Source organism: Tenrec ecaudatus, chromosome 7 (assembly GCF_050624435.1).
Source record: "Tenrec ecaudatus isolate mTenEca1 chromosome 7, mTenEca1.hap1, whole genome shotgun sequence".
Lineage (NCBI taxonomy): Eukaryota > Metazoa > Chordata > Mammalia > Afrosoricida > Tenrecidae > Tenrec > Tenrec ecaudatus.
This window is the reverse complement of record NC_134536.1, coordinates 129,226,192-129,238,727: the sequence shown is the minus strand read 5'-3', so window position 1 is coordinate 129,238,727 and position 12,536 is coordinate 129,226,192. Positions and strand designations below refer to the sequence as shown.

Genomic DNA, 12,536 nt, shown 5'->3' with positions numbered 1-12,536 from the left:
CCAGCTCAGCCAGCACCCTTCATGGTGTCCCCAGGACTCTGCACAGGAGCGGACAATCCCAGCTTTCTCTGCAGAGCTGGTGTGTTTAAACTACCAACCTTGCAGTTAGCAGCCCAAAGAATAAAATTGAAACACAATTTTCAATGTGTCATATGTTTTGTGTGTGTGTGATATGTTTTGTACAAGGCAGCAGTATAGTCACCTGGTCTGTGCCCTGCAGAAGCCACAAGACATAATAAGTATCCTGAGGGCACATTCGGTGGTGGCCTATGTAGTCCAGTATTTGCTTCTGTACTGTGTTTGGAGAACCATAACTTATGCACCTATTCCTCATTTATTGACATGGCTAGACTCCAAAACCAGGTTGTTAGGTTATTGCAAAAATAGAGGATGAGTTCATCAACACATCCCTGCCAACCCCCTGGGAATCACGGCAGCCAAAGTTGTCCCCACCTCTCCCATCCTCGGCCCTCAGCCTCGGTTACTGCCTAGAGGACGGCTCCGTGTGCAGAGGAGATGGTAGGTTTTTCACTTGAGCCCTAAGTGCAAAATGTTAAGATAACAAAATAAGTGAAGATGGCTGCATTAGCAAAATAAGGGCTATAGGAAGGTATATAGTAACTTAATTTTTCTTAAACCCTATTTTTTAAACATCTTTTGACATGAAAGACTTTATTCAGACAAGAATTTCAGACAAGAGAACAAATGCTTTGAAAATGATGAGGGCAAAGAATGTACAGATGTGCTTTACACAATTGATGTATATATGGATTGTGATAAGAGTTGTATGAGTCCCTAATAAAATATTTTTTAAAAAAAGAATTTCGGACAATTTCTGGAACATTTTGTCATGAACATAACATGGCTTAGGAAATGCTACTTCTCATTCTTTTGAAAGGTGTTGTCCTGGTTCTACCTACTTGCGTATTAATCACTGTGTTTGCTAGGGACTCTTCATCTGTAAAAGTCCAGCGACTGAGTGTTCTCCGCCACAGGTGCTATGAGGATTGATGAGGTAGAAGTGTGATTCTCATAAAAACGCTTCCCTGTGTCTTCCACCTTTAGGAAAACAAAGAAACTGGCATGGAGAGTGTGATTGAAACCGTGGCCCATTTCAGGTAAGTTGGCTCCCTGTGATTTCACATTTCATACTTTTTTCACGTAGTCACTTTCCTGAGATTGTTTACTCTGCTCAACTGAGCATCAAGGTGTTGAATTCAAAAGTGATGAAGACTTTTAAGATATCTATCTACTGGGGTTCTCAGGGACATTTCACTCTTGTGATCTAGACAATAATTGACAGTCTCCTGAGGGGCTTTCCACTCGGTGAGGAAGAGGGGCTCCTCGCGTCTCAGATGCATTTCCAGTTCTTCAGATGCCTGTATTTCCATTTGAATGAACCCCTCACCCCGGGTGTCCATGGGATCAAACAGCCTTGTCTCACCCACCATGCCACCAGGGCTCCCGTTGAACATGCCACCTAAACTGTGGCGTGAACCCTAAATGCTGCCTTCCTAGGGTCCCCTGCTGCCCAGTCAGCAAGCTCGTGTGGCCCATGAAGATTGTTGACGCAATCTGTTGAGCTTACTTTTTTTTCTTCTTGCTCCCCACTCTACCCCAATGTCAATGTATTTATTCTTGTTGATTTTAGAGATAATGCATGCTTTCGTATCAAACTGCTTCTGGTTGGCTTTAATTACATGTAGCTATATGTCTTTCAGCACGTAACCTTTTATCTGTATGCATGTAAGAACCTAGGAAGATAATACATACATATATATATGGTGTGTGTGTGTGTGTGTGTGTGTGTATATACATGCATACATACATACGCACCTTAACAAAAATTTGGTCATTTTATATTCACTGTTCCTTCTTTTAACAGTGCTCATTTGTATGGAAATGTCATTGAAGGAACCTATTCCTATTATTAGGCTTATAAACTGTTACTACCGTGACCATTCAAAGTGGATTTGCTAGTGAAGTAAAGTAGGCGGTGCGCATAAAGCTTGGGTATAGATTGCCACGTGAGTCCACAGACAAGGCACCGGTTTGCACTCCCAGCAGTGTGGGGAGCTCTGCTTTTGAGGAGGCCCGTGTTCGACACCTTGCAGGCACTGCCTCGTGAATTTGAGTATGACTTCAATAAGAACATTTCTCCTAGGAAACCTGGATTAACAGGGCGAGGCATGTACGAGCTGAAGCCAGAGTGTGCCAAAGAGTTCAACTTGTATTTCTACCACTTCTCAAGAGCAGAGCAGTCCAAGGTAATTGGGAAATTGGAAGGGAGGGGCCGTTATTTCCCTTCTCTAAACAGCTTTGACTATTTTACACGGATCAGTCTTGTAGAAAATCCGACAAGGATATACAGACGGTCCAGCTGGCCTGTAATAGCGCCACCTAACAGTGGTTTGTGGCCATAGGCAGGATCCAAGGAGACCTGGTGCATGGTGGGTAGGTTCTGGACTGCGAGCCCCCAGGTGGGTGCTTCAAACCCACCAGCCGCTCTGCCGAAGACAGAAGACTCTGTCTTCTCTTGTCTCCAACACCAGACACAGGGTCACTGGGAGGCGGCGTCAACCCCGTGACAGTGGGTGTGGAGTGGGTTTGTCTAAGAGCTATGTCATTATATATGTTGTGTGCTGTTCGGTGACACCCTACCTGGGTGGAACGGCCTGATAGACTTGCCAAGGGTATAATTTTTTTTTCTAATTAAAGATCATTTTATTGGGGGCTCTTTACAACTCTAAGGATATAATCTTTTTTTCTTCTTCTTTTTTTAATCATTTTATTGGGACTCGTACAACTCTTATCACAATCCATCCATCCATCCATTGTGTCAAGCACATTTGTACATTTGTTGCCATCATCATTCTCAAAACATTTGCTTTCTACTTGAGCCCTTGGGATCAGCTCCTCATTTTTCCCCTCCACCCCCCCAGGAACCCTTGATAATTTATAAATTTCTCTTCTTTTGTCATATCTTACACTGTCTGACGTTTCCCTTGACCCACTTATATGAAGTTATATGTAGATCCTTGTCATCGGTTCCCCCTCTCCACCCCACCGCCCCTCCACCCTCCCCGTAGGGTGCACTCTTTACGGGAGCAGATTGCCAGGTCTTCTCACCTGAGCCCCACGTGCATAATTGTATTCTTTGATTGGTTTTTGAAAATAGTTAACCCTGGGGCGAGCAGGGAGGGAAGGGGAAAATGAGGAGTTGGTGCCAGGGGCTTAAGGGGAGAGCAAATGTTTTGAGAATGATGAGAATGACTTTTCATAGATATTTATGAAACTAATCATTTTTAAGTAGTTAAATGTTGTCTTTTAGCAGTCCTCATACATTTTTAATAAGTGCCATTACATAAAATTTAGACATGAAACATCTGTTTTGGTTTTTAATGGTTTTATCAGAGGTTGCTCTTACAGCTCTTATCACAATATATACACATCCGTTGTGTCAGGCACATTTGTTCATATATTGCCATCATCATTTGAAAACATTTTCTTTCTACTTGAGCTTGAGCCTTTAGTGTTGGCTCATTTCCCCCCTCCCTCCCTCACCCTCCTTCCCTCATAAACCCTTGATAATATTTTTTTCCACGTACACCGACTACTGTCTCCCTTTACCCACTTCTCTGTTGTTCATCCCCCTGGGGGGTGGGGGGGTATGTGTAGATCACTGTGATCGGTTCCCCTTTTCTACCCCTACCTTTCCCTTACCCTCCTGGTATCACCGCCCTCATTATTGGCCCTGTATTATTTAAATTTTCAGTCCTCGTACATTTCAGACTTCGGTAAGATTGTCTGTTTGCGTGTGGACGTGTCTCCCTGTGCTTTAATACAACACACAGCTCCTTTGTGGGTGTTTTAAGTGGGGAAATAATTAAGCTTGGTGTGTAAGGTTTTAGGAGACCACGCATTAAGGATAAACATTTTCTAAAATCAGAATGTAACGTGGCAAAGATTGGCTTATGTCACTAGTTTAGAATGTTTTAAGTTTTGTAATAATTCTTAATCCAAATTACTTTATATTTTTATTAGGCAGAGGAAGCTCAACGGAAATTGAAACGACAAAATAGGGAAGATACAGGTATTTGTAATTTCTTCTTTGCAAAATCTCCAGCTTGCTTATTCTGCAGTGACATAGAATGGCAAAGCCTCAGTGCCAGTTAGTACGTAGACGACTTCAGTCACAGAACATTGTTTTCTGTTGACTGGTCAGTGGTGCATGTCCTTAGTGAAATGAAAGGTCTAAATAAAGCTCTCTGCGTGACTGTCACCCTGTTCAAAGGATGAATGTGTCAGTACAGAATGGGTCTGATTCCCCTCTGAGTTCATGGTTTCATTTTAGGTCATCAGGTATGGCTAGGGGAAGGGGACTTTCCTTTGTACTTCTGCTGTTCATGTAGCCGTGTCTGCGTGTTTGACCTTCAGAAGGTGATCGATAGCATTGGGGAGTGTGATCTACAAAGAAACCAATAACAGCTCTATTTGCAGCTCTTCCACCTCCAGTCTTGCCTCCATTCTGCCCTTTGTTTGCAAGCCTGGTGAACATTTTGCAGTGCGATGTCATGCTATGCATCATGGGAACGATCCTGCAGTGGGCGGTCGAGCACAATGGCTACGCCTGGTCAGAGTCCATGCTGCAAAGGGTGAGTGTGAAGACACGTCTTCTTTCTGCTTCCGGGGTCTGTCATAAAGGTCAAGAGCCTTTTGTGGCTGGGTGAAGAAAACCCAGGACCAACCTAGAGTATTGCCTTCATTAGAAATACATAGTATAGCTGATACCAAGGGCTCAAGTAGAAAGAAAGTGTTTTGAAAATGATGATGGCAACAGATGTGCAAAAGCGCTTGACACGACGGATGTATGTATGGATTGTGATAAAAGCTGTAAGAGCCCCCCAATAAAATGATTTTTAAAAGAAAGAAGTCCATCGTATATTGTTTCTGTTTTTGTGTCTGGTGGTGAAAATGAATGTCTGGCAGGCACATTGTTGCGATGCCTTCAGTCTGTGTCTGCCCACTGGCCTGTGGGTGGTGGTCCTCTGCTGTGTCGAGGGAGGAGAGGTTTTGTTCTAGCGTTAGGACGATGACCGCTCAGGAAGGACTCCCTGAGCAGCATGCGTCTCCCTTAGGAAAATGGTGACGAAAATTGAAATCCGCCAACATGCCAAGTACACTTGCTCCTTCTGCGGCAAAACCAACACGGAGAGACGCACGGTGGGCATCTAGCACTGCGGTTCCTGCACGAGGACAGCAGTGGGGTCTGGACCCACAGTACCCCTCTGCTGTGCCAGGAGAGTCCGCCATCTGCAGGAGAGGCTCCACCACCTGAAACCGCTCTGGCCTGTCATAAGTGGGTTAATTTACGGGGAGGGGGAAGATCAGAGTGGTTGTCAGGTGGGACTCTTGCTCTTAATTGTGGAGTAGCTAAGGCAAATGGAAGAGGTGAAGTCAGAGTGGAACACGCCATTTCAGAGGAGCTCGGGAAGACAAATGTAACGCATAATGAAACCTCGAGTTTGCGTTAGAAAGCCAAAACGGAAAAACACACTCGGCGTATCTTGAGCTAAAGGAAAAAGTCAAGCCTCCAGTAGCAATACTGAAAGAGTCTATGGGCCAACTGTTGGATGCTGCGGGATGCTTCAAAAGAGGAGGAAAGCATACACAGAATCACTGTGCCCAAAAGAGCCGCCGTAGTTGCTATTCAGGCGTTTCAGGAGGCAGCCTATGGTGCAAGAACCAGTGGTGCTAAAGAAGGTCACGCTGCACCGAAAGCATGAGCTGAAACAAGGCTCCAGGATGGATGGAATCCCGATTTCAACCTTCCAAGGTTTCAACAAGCTGATGAAGCCCTGGAAGCGCTCACTCATCTATAAGAAATTTGGGACACTGCTGACCAAGGACTTGAAAGAAATGGCCCGTAAACTGGTTCCAGACAGCATTGGAAAAGCCAAAAAAAGGCTGCCGAGGTGTTCATCCTCTCCGTGATGTGCTCATCAGAGGAGTGAACATGAATTGGGAAAGCTTTGTGGTGAGGGCGTCGTTCTGGAAGAAGGACTGGCGATGAGACAGGTGCTACAGTGGGATGAGCAGGCGGCTGCGAGCCACCCCCTCAGAAATCTCTCAAAGTCAGACACGTAAAGGTGCTTATTTGTGAGGACAAAGTAATTTGGAGGACAGCCACCTGGCCAACTGACTGCAAGCGACCCATCCTTGTACCCGCTACAGAAAGAGGCGACCCAACAATGTGCAGCCACACGTGACGTTTCCCAGACCTCCTCTGACGGCTGTTGCAGCGGGATGTTGACAGGGACTTTGAACAAGGGACGTCATTGCTGCCGTACGATAGAACCTGCATGAAAGCAGATGCCAGAAATGTGCTTGTTCGTGTGTTAACTGGCTCTGCAAAGGTGTTCGCCCATATGCATCTAGCAGACTATGGGTACCCTTGAGAAAGGAATTCTAGAATGTTTGTGTTCGTGCCGAACCTGCCCGTGGACCCCAGAGGTAGCTGTGCAAACAGAACAAGGCACTACGATGCGTTTTAAGATCACCGCGTGTGCTTGTTAATTAGGGTGTCCTCGCCATTCTCCTGCTGCTCCTGACGGGCCAAGTAAGATAGATAATCACCGAAGCTGGGTGGTAGGAAGAAAACCTAGGCCACAACCTTTGATGTGCAGACGGCCCAAACGCACGGGCTGAAGTGAGGACAACTTGAAACACTTGCTGATGGACAAACAAATCTGTCTTGGAAGAAGTACAGCCAAGAATGCTCCTGAGAAGCGAGGATGGCCAGACTTTGTCTCACATATGTGTGGTGGTCAGGAGACACCAGACCCTAGAGAAAGGACATCCTGCTCAGGAGCAGGGCAGTGAGAAAGAGGAAGGCCCTGGACAACATGGATGGACACAGTGTCTGTTGCAATGGGCTCGAACATAAAGAACCATTGTGGGACGGCGCAGGACCAGGCTGTGTTGTTTTGTTGCACACAGGGTTGCAGTGTGTCGGAGCTGACTTGAAGGCACCCAACAACAACATAGGAGGGGTACTCCAAGAAAGACAACAACGGAATTGCACTGGGCAGAGCTTTCATAGCACAGTACTCATTTCCACCGCCAACCCTCCACCCCAGGCGAGCCTTGAGCACCTCGCTGAGGTAGTGCACCCAGTGGCTTCACCTGGGAAGGTTCTCTCGTCACAGTGAATTTTTTCCTAAAAGAAGTTTTGTTCAAACCTTGTTTTGTTTTTGGGTTGTTTTTTTTATGGCCAATGTAAGAACAATGTGCAGCTGTGAGATTTTGTTTCCTACTCGGGAAAAATGCCCCAGAAACTGCTGTGATGTTGAACACAGCGTACCAGGACATGCTATGGGAAAAACTCAAGTGTATGAGTGGCTTTCTCGTTTCAAAAAAGGTGACATGTCGATTGATGACAAACCTCATTCTGTACATCGTTCAATTTCCCAAATGGATGAAAATGATGCCCTTGTGCTCAAAGACCGACGACGGGCCATCGACGAGTTGGGGACATTATCTGGGCAGTGTTAGCAGTGTGCAACAAAAGTCTGATCTGTGGCAGACGGGGACTGGTTCTGGCACCACAACAATGCACCTGCTCACGCAGCCATCTCAGTGTGCCACCTTTGGCCAAAAAAACCCAGCATGCCTCTTGCTGACCTTGCTCTGTGTGACTTTTTAGTTACTGCGAATGAAGAGGGGCATGAAAGGACGACGTAGAAGAGATGAAGAAAACATGAGGGAGGTGCTGTCAGCCCTCCCAACAGATGAGATCGAAAATGTTCCCAAGAATGGACTCAGATTTGACAAATGTATTAAGTGTGATGGAGAGTACTTTGAAGGCGATAGAGTTGTTTTGTAAAAAAAAAATAGCTTTGGAGGAACAGTGTTTTTCGGGGGGTACCTCGTATATATTTAAAATTCTTATAGAGAAAAAATTTTTCGAGAGTCTAAAACTAATATATTTTACAAATATATATTTATATATATGTATAAATGGTGTTGCTGTTGAGATAAAAATGTATCTTAATTTAAACCAAAAACAAGCTCAGTGCCACGGAGTCAATTCCAGCTCACTGAGACTCCGAGTAGAACTACCTGGGGTTCCTGGGACTCCATCCTCATCCTTAGCAGAGCAGCCGGGGCTGTGACTGCTGGCACTGCGGGTAGCAGAGCATGTGGACGGGCTCCTCGGGCCTATATGCCATCCGACTGCATGGAGACTTAATGCTTAGCAAGCAGTAGCATAGACTAGATTATTACGTGATAGGTGCTTTCAGCTGTGTAATTATTTGACCACTGACACGGAATAAAACTGCAATTTATGTGTATCATAGGAGTGAGCCACTGGCCACTTCTGGGGGTAATTTTAGCTTTAGGTTTTGCAATTTAAATTTTCATCCTCCCTGAAATAGAATGTTTGTTTTTTTCAAATTGGGGTTTTTGTTTGTACATTTGTTTTGCCATTGGCTTTTGGTTTCTCTTTTTTTCAATAGTGAATTAATTTCCTTTTAAAGTATTATGGGTTTCTTTGTTTTTTTACTAAAAGTTACCAAATGTATTTTATTCAAGGTCTTGCATTTAATTGGAATGGCGCTGCAAGAAGAAAAACAGCATTTAGAGAATGTTGCAGAAGAGCATGTAGTAACGTTTACCTTCTCTCAGAAGATCTCAAGTATGTATACACTTTCTCCTAAGTGGATCAAGATGTGGGAGTTTTGACATGTAATAGTCCTCTTTCACTTGATCGTTATAGATTCTAAACTGTTGAAGCCAAATATTGGAGGCTGTACCCTCGAATCTCTGGATTGAATATGTATTATAGCAGATACTGATGATGTATTTTGAGAGACACTACTTAAAATGCATATATTTGATTCATAAATAGCAAAGTAACAAACCCTTAGTTTGAAATGGACACAGCACATACATTTAAGTTATAGGATCCATATTTTAAGACATCAAGTATGCTATTAGAAGCTTGCTTCAAAATGTGTGCTGTTGGGTAAAAATGTAAAATTATACCATATTGCAAATAAGAAAAAAATTTTAATTAGCTATGGGAAAATAGCTTATCATTGTATGTATTCTACTTTATATTCTATGTGACCTTTCTTTTAGAAGGCCAGAGAGTTTTTCTAACATTTTAGTTTGAAAAACAAACATTTGGACAAGTTGAAAGAGTCCTACAGTAAATCTAGGTTCAGTAGTTGATTTTTGACTCGACTTTGGTTACACTTGTATACTTTCTGAAGCGTTTGTTGTAGACAGCCACTTTCACCCCGATACTTAGCGTTTCTCTCCTAAGGAGCATTCCTTACATCCTGACGACCAGCTGTCCCTGCCTTACAGTGGATTCCAGTCACGACAAACCACCCACAGCGGCGGGTTTTCTTGTCTTGTTTTATTTCCGTAAAGGCGTCGTTAGTAATGTGCAGTGTGTGCATAAGGGGCTTCAGTGGGTCCATGGGACAGACGGGGGTTTTTCATGAACTGTTGGAAGCCTCTATGTAATACTGCAGCATGTCATTTGCCGATGCCTTTATTCTCAGACATTCGTTCACAGATGTCCCATTTTATGATTCAATGTTCGCAACACTGGTCTTCATGAAGTGGGTGTCAGTGTCATCTGGATAGAACACTGGACAATGTTCAGCATGAATGACATATAACAATTTCACTGCTTGTGCCCAATACCTGTTAAACTCCAATGCCAGCTTCATCGTGCACAAGGCCAATCGTGTGTGATGGCCGGATCTTAAAATGTCACACCCCAAGGAGCATCAGTTGTGTATTGGACAGGCGCCCTGTCATCAGTCGAGGGCTACCTGTACTCTGACCACACCTGAGACAATTAGCAGTCGTTCCCAAACAGCATCCCTTTGTTGCCCTCTTTGGAAGGGAGGTGTGTTTGTTTCACCAGAACCTAACCAGGGCAGTTAGACCCTGGTACGAAAAGGGCACAGCGTTTCCATTTCCAGTGTCTTCACTTAATTTAAAGCATTGTCTTCTGGGGTAAACCCAGCCCTGTTTCCCTAGAGAAAAGCCTACACGGTGGATTTTGCCTCTTGCTTCCGTGTGATGGTGTTTTAACTGACTCGCTTATTCCTTGTATCGCCTATGAACTGGAAAGTTAGTCTAGGACCTAATTAAATTCCGTTAGAACACTTTTGAGAAGACTACTCCATAGGTGATGGTGAGTTCTCCGTATTGAATCCCATCAAGAGACGCGTAATGTCAGAATGGTCCACTGCTAGTGTTTCAGGGGTGGTCCCTTGGCTTATTGGCTCTGTCGTAAGGTTAGCAGTTGGTCTGTGGGGTGACCTTCATCCCTGCAGACTATCTGAAACGCCAGCGCTTCACCGTCATGGCTTTAGAATCCACTCACGACCCTCTCTGAATTCCTTCTCTCACTGAGGCTGCACATCCTGGTTTTTAAATGATGCAGATGAGCAGCCACTGTCTGTTACTGCACGTTTGCCTGCTGCTTCTAGAAGAAAGGCCTGACAGTGTCCTTCCAGAACTCAGCCAGGGAAAGCCCCGTGGCTCACACCAGTCCCACCTGCAACCAAGCACGAGATGGCACAGGACCAAAGAGAGCAAAACACCCCAAACCAAGCTCCCTGCTTTGAGGCCGTGCCTACTTAAAGCAACCCAGCGGAAGCTTCCTGAATCTGTGAATCTTTGCAGGACTCTCTCTCACCGCTGGTAGGTTTCAGCTGCCTCCCCTGTGGTCAGCGGTCCACAGCCCCACCGAGAGCAGGCAGCCCTCTGTCCTGTTGTCCACAGGCACGCCACCAGTTGGGGGCCAGCCAGCCAGTGGCTCACATCAACAGTCTGTTTTTGTAGCCTGCTTCTCTAAAGAAAGCTTTTACTAGTTTTCAGAGCAAAGAGATACTCTTGTTACCCGTGATGGTTAAAAACAATGGGTCTCTTTGGTTTCCTGAAGGTTCTGGTTGGTTATTGCTGGACGATGCCTCGAGTTTCATTCATTCAGTGTTTTCCCTCCGGTGTGATCATTCTTTTTGCTTCTCAGACTGTGCCAGGTTGGGCCGTGGGGACAGCGATGTCCTTTTGAAAACTCGCTTATCCCCATTGGTGTGGGAGTAACCCTTCCTCTGGTTTTTACTTGATTTTGCTCGAGGTTCTGTTAAAATAACCATCATTTCAGTTGCTATAAAAGTATAGGTTAATGTCACATTCTTGGGAAGTATGAGAAATCTCAGATAATTACCAGTGTGATCGAGGGATGGCCAAATAAACTTGGAAATGATGGCAGTGCTCTTGTGCGCCATAGTTGAACAGCCGGCGGTGTGCGCGATTGTTGTTGAGCCCTTCGTTCATGTGTCTGTCCCAGGACCCGGGGACGCACCGAACAACTCTCCCAGCATCCTCGCCATGCTGGAGACGCTGCAGAATGCCCCCTACCTGGAGCTCCACAAGGACATGATCAGGTGGATACTGAAGGTACCGTGTCCCGCCTTGCTCTGCTTTTGGTGGGAAATAATATGTATGTTTTGATAATGTTTTATAGATCCAGAATAACTGGTTTTCCCACCACCCCCCCTTCCTCATCCCAGACTTTTAACACTATTAAGAAGATAAGAGAGCGTTCATCTACCAGTCCTGTGGCAGAAACAGAAGGAAGCATACTGGAAGAGGTACAGGAAGCAACGTGTGGTACTGTGGAAAACTTAACAGCGAGTGTATCATCGATAGATGTAGCTGCCTTTACGGTTGATGTTACTCACATGCTTGCTCGTGCTGAGAGTCAGTGTTTTTGTCAGCCAGCCTTCTCTAACAGGTTAGGTAGATGAAGAAGTCTGTGGCTTTCAAAAAGCAAAACTGTTGAATAATTTGTTCAGTTAAAGCGTAACATAAATACATCTGTCGAGTGGGGGAGATGTGGTGTGGTCAGCATCAAGCGGTCTGATTGAGGGAAGCTGTGATTTCAGTATTTGCGCGACAAAGACAAGGCCGAGAGGAAGCGGAAAGCCGAGATTGCCAGGCTGCGGCGGGAAAAGATCATGGCCCAGATGTCCGAGATGCAGCGGCACTTCATCGACGAGAACAGGGAGCTCTTCCAGCAGACGCTCGAGCTGGATGCATCCACCTCCACGGCCTCTGAGAGCAGGTAAACACGGTCGTCGGTTCTCGTCACCCGACTGGGGGGGGGGGGGTACTGCTTTTTTTGTTCTAAATCTGCCTTTCATCCTTATGTAATTTAGTAGGTAAATGTAATTGCTAGGTAAATGTGACCGCTGCTTGGAAGAAATAATCTTAGAAATGTAAGCTTTTTAAGTACATGTGTGTGAGTATCGCTCCCACCACAGGTAGGTCCTTCCTGTGTCTGCTCAGGCGCACCGTGTCCGTGGTGGGTTGCTGTGGGGATTAAAAGAGATGGTTTTGACACATAGAGACTTTGGACAGCTCAAATCAAGACTACATGTGTCTGTGTACGCATACCTGGGCTCTACTGCGGTGTGGCTGACACGTCGTGGACAAATGTGTTG

At 45.3% G+C, this 12,536-nt stretch overlaps 1 protein-coding gene across 5 annotated transcripts in view; it reads left to right on the top strand.

Annotated features, from left to right (window-relative positions):
* Positions 1-12,536, top strand: part of UBR2 (ubiquitin protein ligase E3 component n-recognin 2) — a 107,772-nt gene that overhangs the window by 70,541 nt on the left and 24,695 nt on the right. For 3 of the 5 annotated variants that reach the window (XM_075555099.1, XM_075555097.1, XM_075555098.1), the window contains exons 22-29: positions 1,066-1,118; positions 2,165-2,267; positions 4,045-4,093; positions 4,489-4,655; positions 8,596-8,698; positions 11,381-11,490; positions 11,604-11,684; positions 11,979-12,157. In XM_075555099.1, coding sequence (XP_075411214.1) covers positions 1,066-1,118; positions 2,165-2,267; positions 4,045-4,093; positions 4,489-4,655; positions 8,596-8,698; positions 11,381-11,490; positions 11,604-11,684; positions 11,979-12,157 — 845 coding nt within the window. The remainder of the gene's footprint in view (positions 1-1,065; positions 1,119-2,164; positions 2,268-4,044; positions 4,094-4,488; positions 4,656-8,595; positions 8,699-11,380; positions 11,491-11,603; positions 11,685-11,978; positions 12,158-12,536) is intronic. The other 2 variants (XM_075555102.1, XM_075555101.1) reach the window with 1 other exon arrangement.